This window comes from Sphaeramia orbicularis, chromosome 2 (assembly GCF_902148855.1).
Source record: "Sphaeramia orbicularis chromosome 2, fSphaOr1.1, whole genome shotgun sequence".
NCBI classification, from domain to species: domain Eukaryota; kingdom Metazoa; phylum Chordata; class Actinopteri; order Kurtiformes; family Apogonidae; genus Sphaeramia; species Sphaeramia orbicularis.
The window spans coordinates 24,973,344-24,999,279 of NC_043958.1; the positions used below are offsets into that span (position 1 = coordinate 24,973,344).

General features: G+C 32.7%; 1 protein-coding gene across 2 annotated transcripts in view; it reads right to left on the reverse strand.

Annotated features, from left to right (window-relative positions):
• Positions 1-5,362: 5,362 nt before the first annotated feature.
• Positions 5,363-25,936, reverse strand: part of LOC115433185 (rho GTPase-activating protein 6) — a 300,107-nt gene continuing 279,533 nt past the window's right edge. For both annotated transcript variants that reach the window (XM_030154467.1, XM_030154476.1), the window contains 5 exons: positions 20,795-20,974; positions 14,166-14,257; positions 13,826-14,076; positions 8,626-8,709; positions 5,363-6,077 (listed from right to left, as the gene is read on the reverse strand). In XM_030154467.1, coding sequence (XP_030010327.1) covers positions 5,500-6,077; positions 8,626-8,709; positions 13,826-14,076; positions 14,166-14,257; positions 20,795-20,974 — 1,185 coding nt within the window. In that variant the 3' untranslated portion in view covers positions 5,363-5,499. The remainder of the gene's footprint in view (positions 6,078-8,625; positions 8,710-13,825; positions 14,077-14,165; positions 14,258-20,794; positions 20,975-25,936) is intronic.

A 25,936-nucleotide genomic window follows, 5' to 3' on the forward strand; every position in this document is an offset into this window, starting at 1 on the left:
GCCAGTGATCCAGAATAGATCTGATTACATTTTGGGAAAAGTAGGACAAAGTTCAAATTTTTAATAAATTTTTAAAATCTTTTTTTTCCCCATTTACTTATAATGGGCGAAATTTCAAATGTCTGTAGCAGCAAAACTATTGGTTGAATTCATACCAAATTTGGCTCATAGATTGCCAGTGACCCAGAACTGATGTCACTACATTTTGGGAAAAGTAGGTACAAGTTAATTTTTTTTATGAATTTAAAAAAAAAAAAAAAAAAAAATTCCCCTATTTCCTTTAAAGGGGCGAAATTTCAAATGTCTATAGCAGCAAAACTACTAGTTGAATTCATACCAAATTGGGATTATAGATTGCCAATTACCCAGATTTGATGTGGTTACATTTTGGGAAAAGCAGGGTAAAGTTCATTTTTAAAATATTTTTTCTACCATTTGCTTATAATGGGCAAAATTTCAAATGTCTGTAGCAGCAAAAGTACTGGTTGAATTCATACCAAATTGGATTTGTAGATTGCCAGTGACCGAGATTTGATGTCTTTACATTTTGGGAAAAGTAGGACAAAGTTCAAAATTTTTATAAATTTTTAAAATCTTTTTTTTCCCCCCATTTACTTATAATGGGCAAAATTTCAAATGTCTGTAGCAGCAAAACTACTGGTTGAATTCATACCAAATTGGGTTAATAGATTGCCAGTGACCCAGAATTGATGTCATTACATTTTGGGAAAAGTAGGTCAAAGTTCAAATTTTTATGAATTTTAAAATATTTTTTCTTCTCTCATTTACTTATAATGGGTGAAATTTCAAATGTCCATTAACATCAATTTTGTTTCAATTTACATCAAACTTACATATATAGAGACAATTGACATGCTGACATCAGCTTGATTGACACCAAAATAGGTCACAATACATGCAAGGGGTGGGGTTTGTTGTGCGTGGCACCACTTGTTTTTACTGTGTTTTTATTTTTTGTAGTTTTGACCGTGTAACTGTTTTTTGGAGTTCAACCAGGTGCTAAAAAACGGCTGGACTGATTTAGAAAAAAATGAGCCCCAAAATAAAAACTACTGGGCTAAAACTAATGTACATTTTGAGTGTCTTATTTAATAAAAACCTGAAAATCTTCAATTCCTCTCGTTGTCTTTTTCTCTTATTCCACCCTGTTTTACCCCCAAAAACACACAGTAAAGCAAAACCACTAAAGAAAAGGAACACAAGCACATACTCACAGCAGCTTTTACGACACTGAAACAGTCTGTTTTGTTGAAATAATGTCTCAGGGGATAAAGGGTTAACTTATATTTCTGGATTTTGTTTTTGTATGCACCTGCTTGAATTGGCTAAAAAAAATTTGGGGTGTCGCCTTGCTTTGTTTAAGTGTTTTTTAGAGAACACAATGCTGCATTGGTCACTTAAAAAAATAAAAAAAAATAAAATAAAAATAAAAAAAATAACATGATACTCACAGCAGTCTCACAAAAAATATTTATATATATTTATATATATGTTTCATAGAAAGATGTTCCTTATTCATATGCTGAACGTCTTGAGAAACACCTACGAGTGTCACAAGAAAACAGGATTATTTTAAAGAAATGAACAGCTCTAGGATAAATATCCTGAAGTAAAAAAAAGAGACTTTGGCACATTATTCCTGCAGTACAACAGGTGGCAAGAGCACATATAAGCAAACTTACAGCCTAGTGCTTTATAATTAGGTTGAAGCATTTAGCCGTAAGTGAAGCATTTTACATTCATTATATATAACATATACTCAGTATACCTATTAAAGGGCTTACTTTTAGGTAGAATGGCAAATTATATACTTTACATGTCAATTTACAGATATATTGTTATGTATATTTGTCAACATTTTGTATATATACAGTCAAACATCGGACTTTAAAATGTTATTCATCATTTTAGACAGCTGTGGCTGAACGGCGTTACCAGTACACGTCAGATTTTACATTTAGCAGCTTTTATTTACTATGCGAAAACAAATCTTAGGCTACGTTCAGACTGCAAGCAAATGTGGCCCAAATCTGATTTTTTTTGCCCATATGTGACCTGTAGCTAATCTGTTAAAGATAGTTCGAACAGCACAAATACGATTTTTTCAAATCCGATCCTGTGGTCCTAAATCCGATACATATATTTTTCAATGCGACTTCAGTCTGAACAGCCAGGTTGTATTTATCTGATTTTTACGTCATTAAAATACGACAAACGTCAAAATTCGGAGCGGTAGGAAAAACATATTTACTTTCGTAAACACAGTGCGTGTCTGCGTGGTCATGTATTACGTCAGGACCACTTCTGGGTTTCATTCATGAAGAATTTTGTGTCCTTTTATGCAAGCAAAGGGGGAGAAGGCAAACAAAAAATTTTGGTTTGAAACACAAAATCAACATTTGAAAAAAAAAAAGTTCTTAAAAGCAAAAGTTTTTACTTCGCACAAGATTTTGACACATAAAACTTTCAACTCGCAACCGATTTTGACCTGAAGTAAGTACTATGTGAACTTGCAAGCAAAACTTTTTTTATTTGCAAAAGATTTAGAGGTTCAAAACTTTTGTACTTGCAAACAAAACTTTTAAAATGACTAAATATTTTGGCCTGCAAGCAGAAGTTTGAGATCTGAAATGAAAGAAAATGAGAACATAAGCTTAAAAATTTTAAAATCTTTATTTTTGTTTTCAAATCTTGATTTTTTTTTGTTTGTTTTTTTTTTAATTATATTTTTTGTTTCTCTTTTTTTCCTTTGCTTGCATAATAAAGACCCAAAATTATCTTCAAATACATTCAGTTCATACTCAAAACTGATCGAAGTCGCATTTAATGTGTAATATCAGTGAGCACACAAAAAAATCGCATTTCACTTAAAAATCCGAACTGGTTATTAAGACCTGCTGTCTGAATGTAGCCTTAGTGTCCGTATGGTGGATTATTTTAAAAAGGAGAAATGATTAAAAAAAAAAAAAAAAAAAAAAATGCTTTCCTATTGATCTCTACTGACATTTAAAGACTAAAATCAAATAGAAAATATGGTGTTAAAGAGCTGTGAAAGTTCCATGAGGTATTTCTGGTGGGTATTTTTAATGCTCCTAACTCGAGGTGTCGTTACGGACATACGGCTAGGACCGAAAACAACTTTTCAACACCCATTATAAACATGAAATACTAGTGGCTCTTGGATGTAAAAGTCTATATAAGGCAGCAGCTGCGCACGTAAACAACAAACGCCGTGGCGCTAAGATGCAGGAAAAGCACAGGAGGTTGGGGAGATGGGTGGGGGGGTGGGTGGAGAAGTCAGGACAGGTATAAGATTAGGAGTGACTGTCACTGTGGAGCAGGGCTGTCACATTTATTTAAGTTCAGGGGCCAATTCGATCTAAAAGTGGGCGGGACCAGTAAAATAATAACGTAATAGCCTATAAATAATGGCAACTCCAAATTTGGCTTCCATTCTAGTACAAAAAAATAGCATTACATTCTGAAAATGTTTACGTTTACACACTATCCACACACAAAAAAATGAGAATAACCTGAAAAACCTGAAATTTATTCAGAAAAATAAGTGTATTTTTAATAATACTATGCCTTAACTTATTTATATGTGCATTACGAATTGGATCTACAAGGGCAAAAAAAAAAAAAAAGTAGTGACAGGCATTAAATTATTAAAATTGCACTTTGTTTTTTTTTTAACATCTCAGCTTGTTCCTTTTTTTGAAGTTATTCACATTTTATTGCTAAAGGATAGTTTGTTACTGTTAATATTTTCTAAATTTTATGCTATTTTTTTGACAACCCCAAATTTTTACCCCGCCCCCTGAAGGTGAGGCAAGGGGTATAGATAGATAGATAGATAGATAGATAGATAGATAGATAGATAGATAGATAGATAGATAGATAGATAGATAGATAGATAGATAGATAGATAGATATTGTCATTTTTTGTTTAGTTTTGTCCATTTGTTGACTATTTTCTTTACTTTTTCCTCAATTAATTGGATTGTTTTCAATTTTTTTTTTTTACATATTTTGATCATTTTGCAAATTTTTTGGTTCAGTTTGCTTCTTTGTTAACACTTTAGCAGCAAAACTACTGATTGAATTCACACCAAATTGAGTTTATAGATTGCCAGTGACCCAGAATAGATGTCATTACATTTTGGGAGAAGTAGGTCAAAGTTCAAATTTTTTATGAATTTTTGAAATCTTTTTTTTTTTTTCCCATTTACTTACAATGGCTGAAATTTGTCTATGCTGTAAATATGATGACATCAGCTGGATCGACGCCAAAATAAGCTACAATACGTGCGAGGGGTGGGGTTTGTTGTATCCAGCACCCCTTGTTCTCTTTGTTTTAGTGCAAAAAAATAAAATTATATGCAAATGTTTATATTTACAAACTATCCTCTTACAAAAAATATGAATAATCTGAACAAATATGAACAACCTGAAATGTATTAAGTGAAGTAAATGCAATTGTAACACTATTCTGCCTGGTACTAAATGTTTTTGTGTATTTGTAGATCCATTTGTAGATGTGTAAATGACAGAGGCATAATATTGTTAAAATTATTTTTCTTGAGACCTTTCAGGTTTTTCATTTTATTCAGATTTTTAAGGTAACTTTATGGATATAAACATTTTTCCTAATGTAATTTAACTTTTTTCAGCGAACGTGGCCCCTGAATTAAAATGACTTTGACACCCCTGCACTAAAACAAAGAGAAAATTTGGAGTTGTTATTATTTATAGATATAATGGAATATAATTTATTTCACATTAACCCATAAAGACCCAGTGCTACTTTTGTGGCAGTTCCCAAATGAATTTTTCCTCTATTTTTAACATTTTTTAAGTGATTTATCCTATGCTCAGTATTTTTCATTTTTAAGTAAAAATCAGGTATTTTCTATATTTAATTCACTGATTCATAAAATCTCATATTAAAGTTGAGGGTTATTATAGAAAATAGTTTAAGAAAAAGTAACATTTGCTGTAAAATATATCATTAACTGAACATAAACCAAGTCTTTCCATCCACTGTCATTGATCCAACTTTACTGGTGAATCAATGTTGTAGAAGATGACGGTGTTTCCACGGTAACTACGGAGCCTCTGAACGTCCAAATGGGTCGTATCTGATGACCGTGAAAAGACGACAAACTGCATTTTACACCAATTATTTACATGTATTGATAGGATTAGTGGATTGACAGGTATTAAACAGTTTAGATCAGGTGATGACTTAGGTTGTTTGGGTCTTTACGGGTTAAACCAAGAAGAAAATACGGAAAATTTAGCTAGAATTTTACTTGAGATCACAATTGGTCTATAAATGGCCGCTGAACTAAAATGAGTTCGACACCCTTGACTGTTAATATCTTCAGTGTAATTTTTGCACTTCCCAAATTCATCCCGCGGGCAGCTGTAGGGGGTTCGATCACGACATTCGCTGGTTTCGTACATTGTCTGAGCTCACACCAGCGTTTCCGGGAGTGTGTCGGCATTGTCTGAGGAAAGCAGTTGCCAGATCTGCCACCGGTCCCGTTGCCAGTCCTGCCACTCCGGGCTATGCGGCACCATTTGGGACTCTGTGCTCGAGTTATTCTGCGCCGCACTTAACCTCCCCTGCTGCAGAGGGGGCCGTTGAGCCGTGGCGAGCTGAGGCGAGCTTTGCGAATTCGTCAGTCGATGATGAGCATTATAAGGGGGAGGAGAAACACCGTCTGGGCCGCCGTCACAAGCGTTCACCCCTCTTTGAGGTCTGGATGACGAATTAGCTGCGTGTCCGCTAGCTTGCTGTGGGTTGGCTCTACCGGATTGGCTGTTGAGGTGTGATGTCACAGAGGGGCTGAGGTTCAGCTGGAGGCGAGTTCGTCCGGATCCTACGTTGGGGCTCGTACACACTCTGGTGACTGGGAGGTGGGGTCTGCACTCGGCGGTTCCAGGTGCCGTCCTTTGTACCGTCGTGTGCTGCCTACCGTCGCCGTGGAGTCCGTCGAGGCCTTCCTGTGAGCTGCGGGAGCTTCCCTCGGACATGTTGCCATGGGAACCTAGAAACGGAGCATCAGCTGTATTAGTGACACAGTTATAATTTACTGTGCAACGCCGCCTTAGGGTTGTGCTTTTAGAAAATTACAGTGACTAGATATTAGCATTTCTCAATTAACCCTTTCATGCATAGTGGTCACTCCAGTGGACAGTTATTCTGCGGCTGTTCTATTGTTTATTCATGGGTTTTGTTGTTTTAGTTCCATATCAGGACTCTTACGCATCATCCAAAACACTGCAATTCATACAATTATTGTAACTTTGCTGTTCTTGATAAACCTGATCTGCACTAACATGTTTTAGTGGAAATCAATTGGTAATTGGTATTAGACTGTAATTAACAAACAAATTATTTCCCAGGTGTCAAACATGTGGCGCGGGGGCCAAATCCGGCCCGCCAAAGGGTCCAGTCCGGCCCCTGGGATGAATTTGTGAAATGCAAAAATTACACTGAAGATATGAATCATTTTAGTTCAGGTTCCACAAACAGACCAATTTAATCTGCAGTGCATCAGATCAGTAAAATACTATCATAATAACCCATAAATACTCACAACACCAAATTTTTGTCTTTGCAAATATAAAAATTTTCGTGTCATTTTACTGTATTTACACTAAAACAAACTACCATTTTACAAAAACACAAATAACCTCAACAAATATAAACTTTTTGAAATGTCTGAAGGGTAATTTTAACAATATTCTGCCTGTTATTAAATGTTTTGTGTATTTGTGGATCCACTGTGATCTGTAAGTTGTAATTTACATGTTTAAATGATAAACTGACGCATAATATTGTTAAAATTGCACTTAGTTTTCTTAAGAAATTTCAGTTTGTTCATGTTATTCACATTGTTTTAAAGGATAGTTAGTAGATGGAAATATTTTCATCACATAATTTTACTTATTTTGCTCTAAAACATAGAATAAAGTTATTTATACTAGTGGCATTGTACCTGTGGTGCCATACTGCCCTCCTGTGGTGCAACATCGGCATTGCACCCAAACGACATCCCGTGTCCCGTGCTGCAACATCGATCGGACGGACATCGGTGGGACAGACACGGGGCGGGGCCGAAACATGCATTATACAGTAGGATATTATTATGTTATTATTTTACTGGTCCCACTTCAGATCAAATCTGGCTTAATGTGGCCCCTGAACTAAAATGCGTTTGACACCCCTGAATTATTTATTTATTTATTTATTTTTTGCATATCCTCCTGAGACCCACCAATGCATTGTGTCCTCTGTAGGGGACAAAAGTTTGACAGTTTAACTTTAAAAATGCTGTCCATTACAAAGAACATTCCATTAAAAAAAAAAAAATCAATAAATAAAAATAGTTTTAAAAATGTATCTGAAAAAACTGTTGCATTATGCAGTTTCCAATCAAGACAACTGTTTAATGTAAAAAAGCTAAAACTGTCCATTTCCTGGGTCTCAGTAGGATTTTATCTCCATGAAATGAGTAATAACTGATATTAGAGTGTGATAAAATGTGAGAAAACAGTAGCAATTTAGCAATTAGTGGCATTAAAAATGCTTTTACTTCACAGTTTTCACACAGTATATCACTTTCTGATGATGATTTTAATAGAAATGTTTCTTTGCTTCAAAACTTAAATGCATGGTGTCCAACTGAGTGGACATTTTTGTAACTCCATGAAAAATATGGTCATAAAAAAAAAAAAATCAATTGCATTGTTTTTTTCATGCCTAAAGAGGAACAAAAACACTCAATAAAAACATACTGACTAAGGTTCTCATAATTCGTGCATGAAAGGGTTAATAACAAGAAGAAGTATAGAATCTTATTGTCTGCGATCTAATGAGCGTTTGTTCCTCTCTGTGCCATTTGCAAAAGTTTGACAGTTTAACTTTAAAAATGCTGTCCATTACAAAGGACATTCCATTAAAAAAATCAATCAATAAATAAAAATAGTTTTAAAAATGTATCTGAAAAAACTGTTGCATTATGCAGTTTCCAATCAAGACAATTTTTTTAATGTAAAAAAGCTAAAACTGTCCATTTCCTGGGTCTCAGGAGGATTTTATCTCCATGAAATGAGTAATAACTAATATTACAGTGTGATAAAATGTGAGATAACAGTAGCAATTTAGCAATTAGTGGCATTAAAAATGCTTTTATTTCACGGTTTTCACACAGTATATCACTTTCTGATGATGATTTTAATAGAAATGTTTCTTTGCTTCAAAACTTAAGCGCATGGTGTCCAACTGAGTGGACATTTTTGTAACTCTATGAAAAATATGTTCATAAAAAAAAAAAAAAAAAAAAAATCAATTGCATTGTTTTTTTCATGCCTAAAGAGGAACAAAAACACTCAAGAAAAACATACTGACTAAGGTTCTCATGATTCATGCATGAAAGGGTTAAAGGGTTAACGTACACAGATTAGCATGAGGCCCCTGCCTGGAGGCCCATGTCAGACAGTCCTGCTTCAGTGCACTACAGTAATAGTAACAAACAGCAGGAGTGAAGCTCACACTGATACAAGGACTGAACCTGGTCCTGAAGGTTTTACCTGTGTACGGCTGCTCCTTCAGCGCTGGTTTCAGAGTTGAGTGCCACGTCCCCCAGATGTTAGCATGCTCCTCTGATATCGTTTCTGAAGGAAGAATAAAGCAGGTTACAGGCTTCATTCAACATACGTACATAACAGAAGAGAAGACTTTTTTTTTTTTTTTTTTACTTTTGCACACTAAGAAATCTAATTCATTTCACATTCCTCACGGTTAATGTTTGTCTCCTCTAACAAGCACTGAAAAAATATCATCCAGTGAAATGTTCCATGAAATGAATAACACTCATTTTCTGTGCCTTCCCCACATTTAACCGGCTAAGAACACATTTTTAGTATGTAATAGGTACAGGTTTTCTGCCTCTGATGACCAGAACAGACTATGCTTTAACTTCTCTTAGTCCCGATGCTTTGGCATCGTTTCTCTGTGCTAACATCCCATAATTAACATCACAGCAAAACTGAATACCATAGAGGTTAAAGAAACAGAAAAGAGAAAAATAATGAAAATGTGTCAGGATGTAATAATGTAATATAAATATGTAAATAATAACTTTAATTCTAATTCTATATTTATATACATATTTATATAAATACCACATTTTGTATTTTTTTTCCCTTTATTTTAAAATTTTCACTCATTTGTGGTTTTTCTACCTGTCTTTTTCTTTGCACTTGCTTGTTGTATGTTGCTTTTAACTATGAAATTTTCCTACAGTAGGATAAATAAAGTCTTATCTTATCTTATCTTATCTTAGCTTAGCATATCTTATCTTATCTTTTCATATTTTACAATATCTTATCTTATCTTACCATATCTTACCTTATTTTACAATATATTATCTTATCTTACCATATCTTATGTTATCTTAGCTTAGCATATCTTATCTTATCTTATCTTATCTTATCTTAGCATATCTTATCTTATCTTATTTTACAATATCTTATCTTATTTTACAATATCTTATCTTACCATATCTTATCTTATCTTATCTTATCTTATCTTACCTTATCTTATCTTACCTTATCTTATCTTATGTTATCTTAGCTTAGCATATCTTATCTTCTCTTCTCTTTTCTTATCTTACCTTATCTTATCTTATCTAACCATATTTTATCTTATCTTATCTTATCTTGTCTTATCTTAGCTTAGCATATCTTATCTTATCTTATATTATCTTATCTTATCTTGTCTTATCTTATCTTACCTTATCTTATCTTATCTTATCTTACCTTATCTTATCTTATGTTATCTTAGCTTAGCATATCTTATCTTCTCTTTTCTTATCTTACCTTATCTTATCTAACCATATTTTATCTTATCTTATCTTATCTTATCTTATCTTATCTTATCTTATCTTATCTTATCTTATCTTATCTTATCTTAGCATATCTTATCTTATCTTAGCTTAGCATATCTTATCTTATCTTATTTTACAATATCTTATCTTACCATGTCTTATCTTATCTTATCTTATCTTATCTTATCTTATCTTATCTTATCTTATTTAATCCATGTTTAGAGGGTTAAAAAAGTACGTTGACATTGAAAACTACACCCCAGTTTGAAAAAAAGAAGGGACATTGTATAAAACTGAAATGACAAACAGAATACTATGATTTGCAAATATCAAAAATCAGTGATTTGTTCACACCAGCACATGAAAAACGCATGAAAACTGATACATGAAACTGAAAAAATGTGGCATTTTAAAACAAAAATGAGGTCATGTGTAAATTGTAGGCAGATCCAAAACCTGAACAGCTCAAGTACGGCCAATTTCAAGATCAGCTCTACCATTTAAGTGTCAGTCAGGTCAGATTTTTAAATATCTTAAAGGATATTTGCAAATGTATTATTTAGATCTGCACGTCTACCTTCTTTGTGTTGATTTTTAGAATACAAAAGTACACCATGTTTTTTTTTTTTTTTTTTTATGCACCTTTTTATGAGTCCTGTCTCAGCTGTCTACAGACACTACTTCATATTCTGGAAAGTGACGAATGGATGACATCGACCCATATTTTGACTTACAATACGATACAATTTATTGTATTGTATCGTATCGATTTAGCTGTCAGTTTGTTGCAAAAAATTCAATTCAGTTCAATTCTATTCTATTCTATTCTATTCTATTCTATTCTAGAAGCTGTGAAATACCCAAATACTTTGTGTTTTTATCAAAATGTATTTCATGAATGTTAATGGGAACACATTACGATGTAAGTTAACCACATAATTCTTACTCGTGGACACAGGAAATAAATAATGAATAAGATTGTGAAAAGTACTACACACGGAAATTTTCCAAGGTTGCATGTTTTCAGGAAAAGTAGTTTTTCTTTTCTTTTTTTTTTTTAATAACAAAAAAAGGAAAAGCATTTTACACTAGGTTCATTAAATTTAAAAAAAGACAAATGATCTGAATATGTGGATACATTTCATTATATAATATAAGTTTGTTTTTGGTTTTTTTTCTTTTCAGTGATTAGTGTGGTTTACTGCTCTGCAATGATCTGTTTTATTTTAACCAATTTACATCAGTTGATTTTGGTCAGTGGTGGATATTTGGGTCTTTATAGGTTAAAAACATAGTATTAACCCTTTCATGCATAGGTCACTCCAGTGGACAGTTCCTCTCCAGCTGTTCTCTTGTATGTTCATGGGTTTAGTTGTTTTAGTTCCATATCAGCCAACACAGTGGACACTTATGCACCATCTCATACACTGACATTCAGACCATTACTGTAACTGTGCTGTTCTTGATAAACCTGATCTGCAGTGACATGTTTGAGTGTAAATCAGTTGTTATTTGTTAGATAAGGTTTTTTTTGCACATTATCTCAATAAAGTGAGGAATTAATAGCATTAGAATGTGTTAAAATGTGAGAAGACATCAGATTATCAGCATTAAACATGTTTTTATTTCATTGTTTTCATATCCCTCTCTGATATTTGGTTTTAAACATGTTTTTTTACTTCAAAAATTAAATGCATGGATATTTTTTTTTTAACTCCACAGAAAAAAAAAAAACCTTGATCGCATTGTTTTTTTCATGCCTAAGGAGGAATAAAAACACTGAAGAAAAAAATCTTGACTAAGGTTCTAACAGTTAATGCATGAAAGGGTTAATTAAATGTGGAACTTTCGTACACTTATGTACAATAGGTGTATCTAAGGTTACGTTCAGACTGCAGGCAAATGTGGCCCAAATCTGATTTTTTTGCCCATATGTGACCTGTATCCGATCTGTTAAAGACAATTTGAACAGCACAAATCCGATTTTTTTCAAATCCGACCCAGGCCACTTTCATATGTGGTCCTAAGTCCGATACATATCTGATATTTTACAATGCGACTTCAGTCTGAATGACCAGGTTGCATTTATCCGACCTTTATGTCAATGAAACGTCACAATGCTGCGTCCCAGGAGAGGAAGCGGTGGGAAAAACATATTTATTTCCGTAAACTAGGGGTACAACGGTACACGTCGTATCGTTCGGTACACCCCTCACGGTTCGGTACGAGCATGTACCGCGGTACGGCTCATTTGTAGGGCTCAACAGATCGATCTCATTTTAATTTTGCGTAATCGATTAATAGTGGATGAGATTGATTTTTCAGAGCAGGACCGGGAGTACGCAGAACCGGGGGCGGCTCCGTCTTGCAAACCCCTGGGGAAGACTTAGTCTCACTCTCGAAAAAGACGCGGAAAAGACGCGGAGAGGAAACCCCCTCCGCTAGAGGTCCTCCGGCCTCAAACTCCAATCCGCAGTGTGAACAAACTGTCCGCCCGGCGAGTCGTGGAACCCGGTCGTTGTTGGAATAATAACTTGGATCCATACTATTACCTGTGGCAGAGTATGGAGTTAGAGGAAGAGGAAAGAGGCAATGTCCGACCGATACGCTACCCGCTCCATGACCAACATTCGTGGAGCGCGTGCACCCCCCAGCCCCGCTCCGACCAACAATCACGGAGTAACGTGCCCCCCCCCCCCCCCCTTCCCGCAATGTGTAGAAGCCTCCAGCCATAAAACAGAATAAAGGTGACGAAGTCCGTTCTGAGCCACTGTAGGAACATGGACATGTTTGTGTCCTGTTCATTATTTCAGAGCAGATTCATCTACTTCCTGCTGAAATGTCAGATTTATTTCTTTTCTAATATCAACACTGATACCAGTATTGATGTGTTGCATGACTGCGGTACTCAAATAATCAGGTTACAACTCAAAATTGTACTTTGGTATCACTAAATTAATCTGAATCAATCAATTAATACTGAATCGAATCGATATTGGGGCGTACAGTGAAAGTGAAACTAAAGTGGCTTCACTAATTCCTCTATTGCCTCATTTCTACTACGTGGAACCGGTTCGACTCGGCTCGGCTCGTCTCCCGTTGTTGTGCACCTCATTTCCTTTCCCTTCGTACCTTTGGAAACTTGTATTTGAGGAGTTACGACGTTTGTTGCCCACACTGGAACCGGAACTGGAACTGGGCCGGCGTTCACTCTGCCGCTACATTCACAAGCGCCGCTAAGTAACGTACCAAATACGTGACATTCCTGTAAATGATTCACATACTGTGGACAAATGTTTGAGGATATTGGAAGGATTCCACCCTTTTGAAGACATGTTAGCTTTGACAGTGTTCCAAGTAAGTGGACCTGGTGTCGACTTTTTAGACCGTTTCTGCCTCAACGCCATGTTAGCTACGTTCTGACCAAAACAATGCAGTGTACGTGTGATGTCATCGCACATACACAACGAAGGCAGAATCGATAAGCAGAATCGTTTAGCAGGCAGGCAAACGATTCCAAGGAATCGAGCTACTGGGAATCGGTTCTCAAAAAGAACCAGTTTTCGATTCCCATCCCTGTCTCCATCAGCTCCCAGTTAGGTTTCGGCTCCAGCTAGCCTCTGTGTCCAAACTGAACCGTGAACTATGACTCAGGAACCGCAATACGTACCGAACCGGGGCTAACCTGTACTGTTGCATCCATACCGTAAACACAGTGCGTGCTTGCGTGGTCACGTATTATGTCAGGCGGGTCACTTCAGGGTCGCATTCAGTTCATACTCAAAACTGATAGAAGTCGCATTTAATGTGTAATATGAACGAACACACAAAAAAATCGGATTTCACCCAAAAAAATCCGAATTGTTCATTAAGACCCGCTGTCTGAATGTAGCCTTGGTCACCTTTGGCTGCCCAGGTGTCAGCTCCAGCCTCTTTATTCCAACCGGACACCTGCCCCGTCAGGGTGAACTGTTCCGGAACGCGAAAAAGCTGCTCGCTCCCGGGGCTTCCGGCTTCTCCTCTTCGTTCGCTCAGGACGGGGGAGTTGTTGTCGTAAGGGGACACCTCGCCGCTCGAAGCCTTGTTGGAGTCGCTGGATGAGCGGCGTTCGCTCAGGGCGAAGGGCTCCTCCGACTGCAGCAAGTCAGGACTCCTGGGGGGAGACGATGAACCAAACAGGGGATAAGAACAAAAAGCTACACTGAGAGAGAGAAAACACCACCATATATGTGGAAAACTCACTGTGAGGCTTTTCTCCTCAGTAGATAATCCACTACGTCTGGATCGGTCTCAAGCAGACTCATTAATACTTCATTTTGCAGATCAGGAGGCACCTAAATAAGACAAAACAAGTGAAAGCGTAAGCAGAGGTTACTTATACCCCTACTCCACCACACAATACTTCACCCCTGATATCCCGCCTAGTCAGGGATTAATTTGGAATTTAATATTAACGATAATTGTAAAGTAGACTAACCCATAACGACCCAAACATTCACTCAAGACTCAAGAATCCTGGTGATGTCATCTGGGAATATGATGGCACTTCTTTCTTTAGACACATAACGTTGTTGAACCTGGACAACTGAATACACTGCCCCCACAGGCTTGTACTGTAGGCACTAGGCATGATGGGTAATCCCTTCATCCACCTTTCTTCTCACCCTGATGCACCCATCACTCTGGAACAGGGTCAACCTGGACTCATCAGACCACATGACTTATTTCCATTGCTCCATAGTCCAATTTTCATACTCACTTTTTAATTTGTTTTTTTTTTGTTATTTTATGAAAGTGTTTGCGTTAACCCTATATAGCCCATAATCTGAAATTCAACACTTCATCCTTAGCGTGTTATGAATGAATGAATGTATGAATGAATTTATTTTTGGTTTTACATCAATCATTGTACTCAGTACATCGATTATTTATTTACTTATTTATTTACACTGCTCCATAGTCCAATTTTCATACTCACTTTTTATTTTTTTTTGTTATTTTATGAAAGTGTTTGCGTTAACCCTATATAGCCTGTAATCTGAAATTCAACACTTCAACCTTAGCGTGTTATGAATTAATGAATGTATGAATGAATTTATTTTTGGTTTTACATCAATCATTGTACTCAGTACATCGATTATTTATTTACTTATTTATTTACACTGCTCCATAGTCCAATTTTCATACTCACTTTTTATTTTTTTTTGTTATTTTATGAAAGTGTTTGCGTTAACCTTATATAGCCTATAATCTGAAATTCAACACTTCAACCTTAGAATGTTATGAATGAATGAATGAATGAACTTATTTTTGGTTTTACATCAATCATTGTATTCAGTACATCGATTATTTATTTATTTATTTATTTACTTATTTCCACTGCTCCATAGTCCAAATTTTCATACTCACTTTTAATTTTTTTTTTAATTTTATGAAAGTGTTTGCGTTAACCTTATATAGCCTATAATCTGAAATTCAACACTTCAACCTTAGCGTGTTATGAATGAATGAATGTATGAATGAATTTATTTTTGGTTTTACATCAATCATTGTACTCAGTACATCGATCATAAGAAACATAAAAACCAAAAAAGGAATAGGCTAGAAGCAAAAGCTTATTTTTTTGCCAATCCTTTTCATCTAATACACTGCTTACATCAATTTAAATGTGTACAGCATCGAGCATTCACACCATAATAATAAATTAAAAAAAAAAAAAAAATCAACAACAAAAACACATCTACCATCTCAATTCAATATTTCTGAATAATTTAAACTTGAAGTACTTCTTTTTTTTTTTTTTTTTTTTTTTTTAACTTCGCCAAAGGAATGGATAACTTAAGCCCTCACTTTAATCCACTCACCAATTATTATTATTGGTGAGTTGGTTATTGGAGGAGCTAACAAGCTAACAAGACTTTATTACTTTTGTGAAATTTTTCAAAATTTTTATTGTTATGTAGAAAATCAAGGTCAATGAAGTTACCATATTTGGTTCCTTACCCGCAAGTAGCAAAAAATAAAAGTAATTAATTTTTTAAAAATCCAACAAATAAATATAAAAAATACAAGAAAAATACATGTAAAGCGAAAGGAACATGTATTTTAGAACTGGTGCTATCACTGTCTCATAATGTATGTGGAAATGACCCCAGACCCCTGTTAGAAAAGAAACCTATTGTTAGCCTCTTAGCATAATTCCCTATATGGACAAAAGTATTGGGACACGTTGAATTTAGGTGTTTCTTTTCTAATAGGGGGCTGGGATACAAAACAATCATAATGTAGTTAGTATATCATATTGATTATTCATATTGAACACCAATTTTTTTTAATTTTTTTTTTTAAGTTTAATGGGAGATTTTTCTTCCTAAGTGAGATGTGAAGAAAGTAAATTATTATTAACAGTCAGAGCTCAAACAATATTTTAGAAATTTAGAGGTAGAATATTTAAAATCATAGTCATGGATAAAAAAACAAACAAAACAAAACAAAAAAAATATCAGTGTTGGGAGAAAAAAAAAAAGTAAAAACTATCTCTGAGGCATATTGGAAGCAAAGATAACAATTTAAACCAAACTAACCAATGCAATGATATTTATCCCAAAATAAAACTATATTATAACATTTGTCATTATTGTTTTATATCCCAGACCCCTGTTAGAAAAAGAAACCTATTGTTAGCCTCTTAGCATAATTCCCTATATGGACAAAAGTATTGGGACACGTTGAATTTAGGTGTTTCTTTTCTGATAGGGGTCTGGGATACAAAACAATAATGACAAATGTCATAATGTAGTTAGTATATCATATTGATTATTCATATTGAACACCAATTTTTTTTTTTTTTTTTTAAGTTTAATGGGAGATTTTTCTTCCTAAGTGAGATGTGAAGAAAGTAAATTATTATTAACAGTCAGAGCTCAAACAATATTTTAGAAATTTAGAGGTAGAATATTTAAAATCATAGTCATGGATAAAAACAAAACAAAAACAAAAAAAATCAGTGTTGGGAGAAAAAAAAAAGGAAAAACCATCTGAGGCATATTGGAAGCAAAGATAACAATTTAAACCAAACTAACCAATGCCAAAATTTATCAAAATTTAAACCAATTTATCCCAAAATAAAACTACATAATAACACTCGTCATTATTGTTTTATATCCCAGACCCCTGTTAGAAAAGAAACCTATTGTTAGCCTCTTAGCATAATTCCCTATATGGACAAAAGTATTGGGACACGTTGAATTTAGGTGTTTCTTTTCTAACAGGGGTCTGGGATACAAAACAATAATGACAAATGTTATAATGTAGTTAGTATATGGGGATAAATATCATATTGATTATTAATATCAAACACCTTTTTTTTTTTTTTTTTTAAGTTTAATGGGAGATTTTTCTTCCTAAGTGAGATGTGAAGAAAGTAAATTATTATTAACAGTCAGAGCTCAAACAATATTTTAGAAATTTAGAGGTAGAATATTGAAAATCATAGTCATGGATAAAAAAACAAACAAAACAAAACAAAAAAAATATCAGTGTTGGGAGAAAAAAAAAAAGTAAAAACTATCTCTGAGGCATATTGGAAGCAAAGATAACAATTTAAACCAAACTAACCAATGCAATGATATTTATCCCAAAATAAAACTATATTATAACATTTGTCATTATTGTTTTATATCCCAGACCCCTGTTAGAAAAGAAACCTATTGTTAGCCTCTTAGCATAATTGCCTATATGGACAAAAGTATTGGGACACGTTGAATTTAGGTGTTTCTTTTCTGATAGGGGTCTGGGATACAAAACAATAATGACAAATGTCATAATGTAGTTAGTATATCATATTGATTATTCATATTGAACACCAATTTTTTTTTTTTTTTTTTTTAAGTTTAATGGGAGATTTTTCTTCCTAAGTGAGATGTGAAGAAAGTAAATTATTATTAACAGTCAGAGCTCAAACAATATTTTAGAAATTTAGAGGTAGAATATTTAAAATCATAGTCATGGATAAAAAAACAAACAAAACAAAACAAAACAAAAAAAATCAGTGTTGGGAGAAAAAAAGTAAAAACTATCTCTGAAGCATATTGGAAGCAAAGATAACAATTTAAACCAAACTAACCAATGCAATGATATTTATCTCAAAATAAAACTATATTATAACATTTGTCATTATTGTTTTATATCCCAGACCCCTGTTAGAAAAGAAACCTATTGTTAGCCTCTTAGCATAATTCCCTATATGGACAAAAGTATTGGGACACGTTGAATTTAGGTGTTTCTTTTCTAATAGGGGGCTGGGATACAAAACAATCATAATGTAGTTAGTATATCATATTGATTATTCATATTGAACACCAATTTTTTTTATTTTTTTTTTTTAAGTTTAATGGGAGATTTTTCTTCCTAAGTGAGATGTGAAGAAAGTAAATTATTATTAACAGTCAGAGCTCAAACAATATTTTAGAAATTTAGAGGTAGAATATTTAAAATCATAGTCATGGATAAAAAAACAAACAAAACAAAACAAAAAAAATATCAGTGTTGGGAGAAAAAAAAAAAAGTAAAAACTATCTCTGAGGCATATTGGAAGCAAAGATAACAATTTAAACCAAACTAACCAATGCAATGATATTTATCCCAAAATAAAACTATATTATAACATTTGTCATTATTGTTTTATATCCCAGACCCCTGTTAGAAAAGAAACCTATTGTTAGCCTCTTAGCATAATTGCCTATATGGACAAAAGTATTGGGACATGTTGAATTTAGGTGTTTCTTTTCTAACAGGGGTCTGGGATACAAAACAATAATGACAAATGTTATAATGTAGTTAGTATATGGGGATAAATATCATATTGATTATTAATATAAAACACCTTTTTTTTTTTTTTTTTTTTTAAGTTTAATGGGAGATTTTTCTTCCTAAGTGAGATGTGAAGAAAGTAAATTATTATTAACAGTCAGAGCTCAAACAATATTTTAGAAATTTAGAGGTAGAATATTTAAAATCATAGTCATGGATAAAAACAAAACAAAACAAAACAAAAAAAATATCAGTGTTGGGAGAAAAAAAAAAAGTAAAAACTATCTCTGAAGCATATTGGAAGCAAAGATAACAATTTAAACCAAACTAACCGATGCAATGATATTTATCCCAAAATAAAACTATATTATAACATTTGTCATTATTGTTTTATATCCCAGACCCCTGTTAGAAAAGAAACCTATTGTTAGCCTCTTAGCATAATTGCCTATATGGACAAAAGTATTGGGACACGTTGAATTTAGGTGTTTCTTTTCTGATAGGGGTCTGGGATACAAAACAATAATGACAAATGTCATAATGTAGTTAGTATATCATATTGATTATTCATATTGAACACCAATTTTTTTTTTTTTTTTTTTTTAAGTTTAATGGGAGATTTTTCTTCCTAAGTGAGATGTGAAGAAAGTAAATTATTATTAACAGTCAGAGCTCAAACAATATTTTAGAAATTTAGAGGTAGAATATTTAAAATCATAGTCATGGATAAAAACAAAACAAAAACAAAAAAAATCAGTGTTGGGAGAAAAAAAAAAGTAAAAACTATCTCTGAGGCATATTGGAAGCAAAGATAACAATTTAAACCAAACTAACCAATGCAATGATATTTATCCCAAAATAAAACTATATTATAACATTTGTCATTATTGTTTTATATCCCAGACCCCTGTTAGAAAAGAAACCTATTGTTAGCCTCTTAGCATAATTCCCTATATGGACAAAAGTATTGGGACACGTTGAATTTAGGTGTTTCTTTTCTAATAGGGGGCTGGGATACAAAACAATCATAATGTAGTTAGTATATCATATTGATTATTCATATTGAACACCAATTTTTTTTTTTTTTTTTTTTTAAGTTTAATGGGAGATTTTTCTTCCTAAGTGAGATGTGAAGAAAGTAAATTATTATTAACAGTCAGAGCTCAAACAATATTTTAGAAATTTAGAGGTAGAATATTTAAAATCATAGTCATGAATAAAAAAACAAACAAAACAAAACAAAACAAATATCAGTGTTGGGACACGTTGAATTTAGGTGTTTCTTTTCTAACAGGGGTCTGGGATACAAAACAATAATGACAAATGTCATAATGTAGTTAGTATATGGGGATAAATATCATATTGATTATTAATATTGAACACCTTTTTTTTTTAAGTTTAATGGGAGATTTTTCTTCCTAAGTGAGATGTGAAGAAAGTAAATTATTATTAACAGTCAGAGCTTGAACAATATTTTAGAAATTTAGAGGTAGAATATTTAAAATAATAGTCATGGATAAAAAACAAACAAAACAAAACAAAACAAAAAAAATCAGTGTTGGGAGAAAAAAAGTAAAAACTATCTCTGAAGCATATTGGAAGCAAAGATAACAATTTAAACCAAACTAACCAATGCAATGATATTTATCCCAAAATAAAACTATATTATAACATTTGTCATTATTGTTTTGTTTCCCAGACCCCTGTTAGAAAAGAAACACCTGAATTCAACCTGTCCAAATACTTTTGTCTATATAGTGTGGCTAATATTCCGCAAGGCACTCATTTATTGGTTTCTATTCTTGCCAATGCAAACTTTGGTCATGCATGTATGGCCTTGTTTTCTTTCTCCCTTCCCTGCTGGCGTTCTCATTCTCTTCCTCCGTCCCCACTAAACCAGGCTGTTTTATGAAGTAAGACCCAACCATTGTCTGCAAAGCCTGGGAGGATTGTCTTACTTTAAGCCTCCAGAGGAATGTGACAGAGAGAGTGTGCACGAGTGAACGTGAGCGTGAAGGAGGAAGTGAGGATGAAATGCACACGCCGAGGCCCGCACTGACCATGAACAGGCTTTGGTAACTGGCGATCATCCTCTGCAGCACGGCGATGACGGCCGTGCTCTCCTCAGCCCTGGCCGAGCTCTGGACGCTGAACTCTTTATCCGAGTTCTTCTGCTTGTGGAGCAGGTTAGGACCGAAGATGGTGGCGAGGTTCAGAGATGTCATCTTGTTCCCTGTGATCTGGGACGGGAAAAAAACAGCAGGATGGGTCGAAAAGTACGGAATTATTAACGTATAAGTCATAGTAGAAGAAGTGTCCTGAAGCTTACTGCACATTTGAACCCATAAAGACACAGTGGTACTTTTATGTTCGGTATATTTCACTTTTTTAAGTCATTTATCACCATTTACTCTAATATTATCTACTTTATTTTGACTTTTTTCAGTGAAAATCAAGTATTTTCGTACATGTAATTCACTGATCATGTAGATGTTCATAAATGATCAGATTAAAGTTGAAAAAAAGTTCATTAAATTTAAAAAAAGACAAATTATCTTCTTTTCAGTGGTCCCTCTGTAACACAAAATAGAGGTAGTTTTAGAGAACTACAAAATGCAGTAACGTTTTACTCATTTATGATATCGTCATTCTGTTTTCAGTGATTTTTTTTTTTGTGTTAGTTCCCAAGTGAATTTTTCTGTCTATTTAACTTTTCTTAAGTGATTTATCATCATTTACTCTAATATTTTCCTCTTTATTTTGAATTTTTTCGGTGAAAATCATATATTTTCTCATATTTAATTCACTGATCATGTAGATGTTCATAAAAGATCAGATTAAAGTTGAAACCAGGTTCATAAATTAAAAAAAGACAAATTATCTTCATTTTGGTGGTCCCTCTGTAACACAAAATAGAGGTAGTTTTAGGTAACTAATAATGTAGTAACTTTTTACTCGTTTATGATATCGTCATTCTGTTTTCAGTGATTTTTTTTGTGTCAGTTCCCGAGTGAATTTTTCTCTAAATTTAACTTTTCTTAAGTGATTTATCATCATTTACTGTAATATTTTCCTCTTTATTTTGACTTTTTTCAGTGAAAATCATGCATTTTCTTATATTTAATTCACTGATCATGTAGATGTTCATAAAAGATCAGATTAAAGTTGAAACCAGGTTCATTAAATTAAAAAAAAAAGACAAATTATCATAATATGTACATACATTTCATTATAAAATATCAATTTTTTTGTTTTTTTTATTTTTATTTTTTTATAAATAAAACCAAAAGTATAGTGTTCCTTTCTGTGTATAATACAAAAAGTGCTAGTTTTAGGTAACTAAAAGTGCAGTAACTTATTACTCATTTATGATATGGTCATTCTGTTTTCAGTGATTTGTGTGGTTTACTGCTCTGCAATGATCTGGTTTATTTTAACTTAGAAAGACTCAGGGCTACTTTTATGTCAAGTTTCCAAGTGAATTTTTCTCTATATTTAACTTTTCTTAAGTGATTTATCACCATTTACTCTAATATTATCGTCTTCATTTTGACTTTTTTCAGTGAAAATCATGTATTTTCCTATATTTAATTCACTGATCATGTAGATGTTCATAAAAGATCAGATTAAAGTTGAATCCAGGTTCATTAAATAAAAAAAAAAAAAGACAAATTATCATAATATGTACATACATTTCATTATATAATATCCGTTTTTGTTTTTTTTTGTTGTTTTTTTTTATAAATAAAACCAAAAGTATAGTGTTCCTTTCCGTGTTTCCTCTATAACACAAAATACAGGTAGTTTTAGGTACCTAAAAGTGCAGTAACTTATTACTCATTTATGATATGGTCATTCTGTTTTCAGTGATTTGTGTGGTTTACTGCTCTGCAATGATCTGGTTTATTTTAACTTAGAAAGACTCAGGGCTACTTTTATGTCAAGTTTCCAAGTGAATTTTTCTGTATATTTAACTTTTCTTAAGTGATTTATCATCATTTACTCTAATATTTTCCTCTTTATTTTGAATTTTTTCGGTGAAAATCATATATTTTCTCATATTTAATTCACTGATCATGTAGATGTTCATAAAAGATCAGATTAAAGTTGAAACCAGGTTCATAAATTAAAAAAAGACAAATTATCTTCATTTTGGTGGTCCCTCTGTAACACAAAATAGAGGTAGTTTTAGGTAACTAATAATGTAGTAACTTTTTACTCGTTTATGATATCGTCATTCTGTTTTCAGTGATTTTTTTTGTGTCAGTTCCCGAGTGAATTTTTCTCTAAATTTAACTTTTCTTAAGTGATTTATCATCATTTACTGTAATATTTTCCTCTTTATTTTGACTTTTTTTCTGTGAAAATCATGCATTTTCTTATATTTAATTCACTGATCATGTAGATGTTCATAAAAGATCAGATTAAAGTTGAAACCAGGTTCATTAAATTAAAAAAAAAAGACAAATTATCATAATATGTACATACATTTCATTATAAAATATCCATTTTTTTGGTTTTTTTATTTTTATTTTTTTTATAAATAAAACCAAAAGTATAGTGTTCCTTTCTGTGTATAATACAAAAAGTGCTAGTTTTAGGTAACTAAAAGTGCAGTAACTTTTTACTCGTTTATATCGTCATTCTGTTTTCAGTGATTTGTGTGGTTTACTGCTCTGCAATGATCTGGTTTATTTTAACTTAGAAAGACTCAGGGCTACTTTTATGTCAAGTTTCCAAGTGAATTTTTCTGTATATTTAACTTTTCTTAAGTGATTTATCATCATTTACTCTAATATTATCGTCTTCATTTTGACTTTTTTCAGTGAAAATCATGTATTTTCCTATATTTAATTCACTGATCATGTAGATGTTCATAAAAGATCAGATTAAAGTTGAATCCAGGTTCATTAAATTAAAAAAAAAAAAAGACAAATTATCATAATATGTACATACATTTCATTATATAATATCTGTTTTTGTTTTTTTTTGTTTTTTTTTTATAAATAAAACCAAAAGTATAGTGTTCCTTTCCGTGTTTCCTCTATAACACAAAATACAGGTAGTTTTAGGTACCTAAAAGTGCAGTAACTTATTACTCATTTATGATATGGTCATTCTGTTTTCAGTGATTTGTGTGGTTTACTGCTCTGCAATGATCTGGTTTATTTTAACTTAGAAAGACTCAGGGCTACTTTTATGTCAAGTTTCCAAGTGAATTTTTCTGTATATTTAACTTTTCTTAAGTGATTTATCATCATTTACTCTAATATTTTCCTCTTTATTTTGAATTTTTTCGGTGAAAATCATATATTTTCTCATATTTAATTCACTGATCATGTAGATGTTCATAAAAGATCAGATTAAAGTTGAAACCAGGTTCATAAATTAAAAAAAGACAAATTATCTTCATTTTGGTGGTCCCTCTGTAACACAAAATAGAGGTAGTTTTAGGTAACTAATAATGTAGTAACTTTTTACTCGTTTATGATATCGTCATTCTGTTTTCAGTGATTTTTTTTGTGTCAGTTCCCGAGTGAATTTTTCTCTACATTTAACTTTTCTTAAGTGATTTATCACCATTTACTCTAATATTATCTACTTTATTTTGACTTTTTTCAGTGAAAATCATGTATTTTCTTATATTTAATTCACTGATCATGTAGATGTTCATAAAAGATCAGATTAAAGTTGAAACCAGGTTCATTCAATAAAAAACGACAAATTATCTGAATATGTGGATACAGTTTATTCCATAAAATCCACTTTTTTTTTAATTTAAAAAATAAAACCAAAAGTATAGTGTTCTTTTCAGTGGTCCCTCTATAACACAAAATACAGGTAGTTTTAGGTAACTAAAAGTGCAGTAACTTTTTACTCGTTTATATCGTCATTCTGTTTTCAGTGATTTGTGTGGTTTACTGCTCTGCAATGATCTGGTTTATTTTAACTTAGAAAGACTCAGGGCTACTTTTATGTCAAGTTTCCAAGTGAATTTTTCTCTATATTTAACTTTTCTTTAGTGATTTATCATCATTTACTGTAATCTGGTTTGAATTGATAAAGCACTTTGTGACTCTGTCTGTGAAAAGTGCTCTATAAATAAAATTTACTTATTTACTTTACTAATATTATCGTCTTTATTTTGACTTTTTTCAGTGAAAATCATATATTTTCTTATATTTAATTCACTGATCATGTAGATTTTCACATAAAATCAGATTAAAGTTGAAACCATCTTTATTAAATTAAAAAAAACAACAACAAATTATCGTAATATGTACATACATTTCATTATATAACATCCCCCTTTTTTTTTTTTTTCTTTTTTTAAAAATAAAACCAAAAGTATAGTGTTCCTTTCCGTGTTTCCTTTATAACACAAAAAGTGCTAGTTTTAGGTAACTAAAAGTGCAGTTACTTATTACTCATTTATGATATGGTCATTCTGTTTTCAGTGATTTGTGTGGTTTACTGCTCTGCAATGATCTGGTTTATTTTAACTTAGAAAGACTCAGGGCTACTTTTGTGGCAGTTCCCAAGTGAATTTTAACTCATGCAACTCCAGATCTTAACACTGGTCACATAAGCTTATACTGGAGGAACTAGGCATCATGGGTAATCACTTGGATCACTTTGGAACAGGGTCAATCTGGACTCACCAGACCACATGACCTTTTTCCATTGAAACACAGTCCAATGTTTATGCTCTCTATCAAACTAATGACTGTTTAATACATGAATTATACAATAGACGGTTCTGAATTTACTTTTTTTGTGTGTTTTTTTTGTTAAATCCAGGTGGAGACTTGTCTTTTACTGGGCTGTGTACAACGGCTAAAGGCTGCAATTTAAAGGTCAAGTGCCAAAGCAAATAGACAGTTGTAAATAGTCTGTGGTCAGTGTTCCGACAGAGTAATGCCTATGGGGATTACCATCGTGTTTCAACAGGACATCATGCATTTGACATGCTTCACCGCAAAACTTAAGTGTATTTTATTTGTATCATGTATTTTTGTGTCTATTCTTTTGGCTTCTTTTAATGTTTTACATTTTTTTTGAACACACATCTTTGATTATTTGCAGCAGCTTTTTGTTTTTTTGATTGTTTTATCATTATTTATACACTGACGCTTTAAAGTGTAGACTTTAGAAGTTGTATTGTTGCACAGTCTGATATCAGTTGTGCAAAAAAATATATA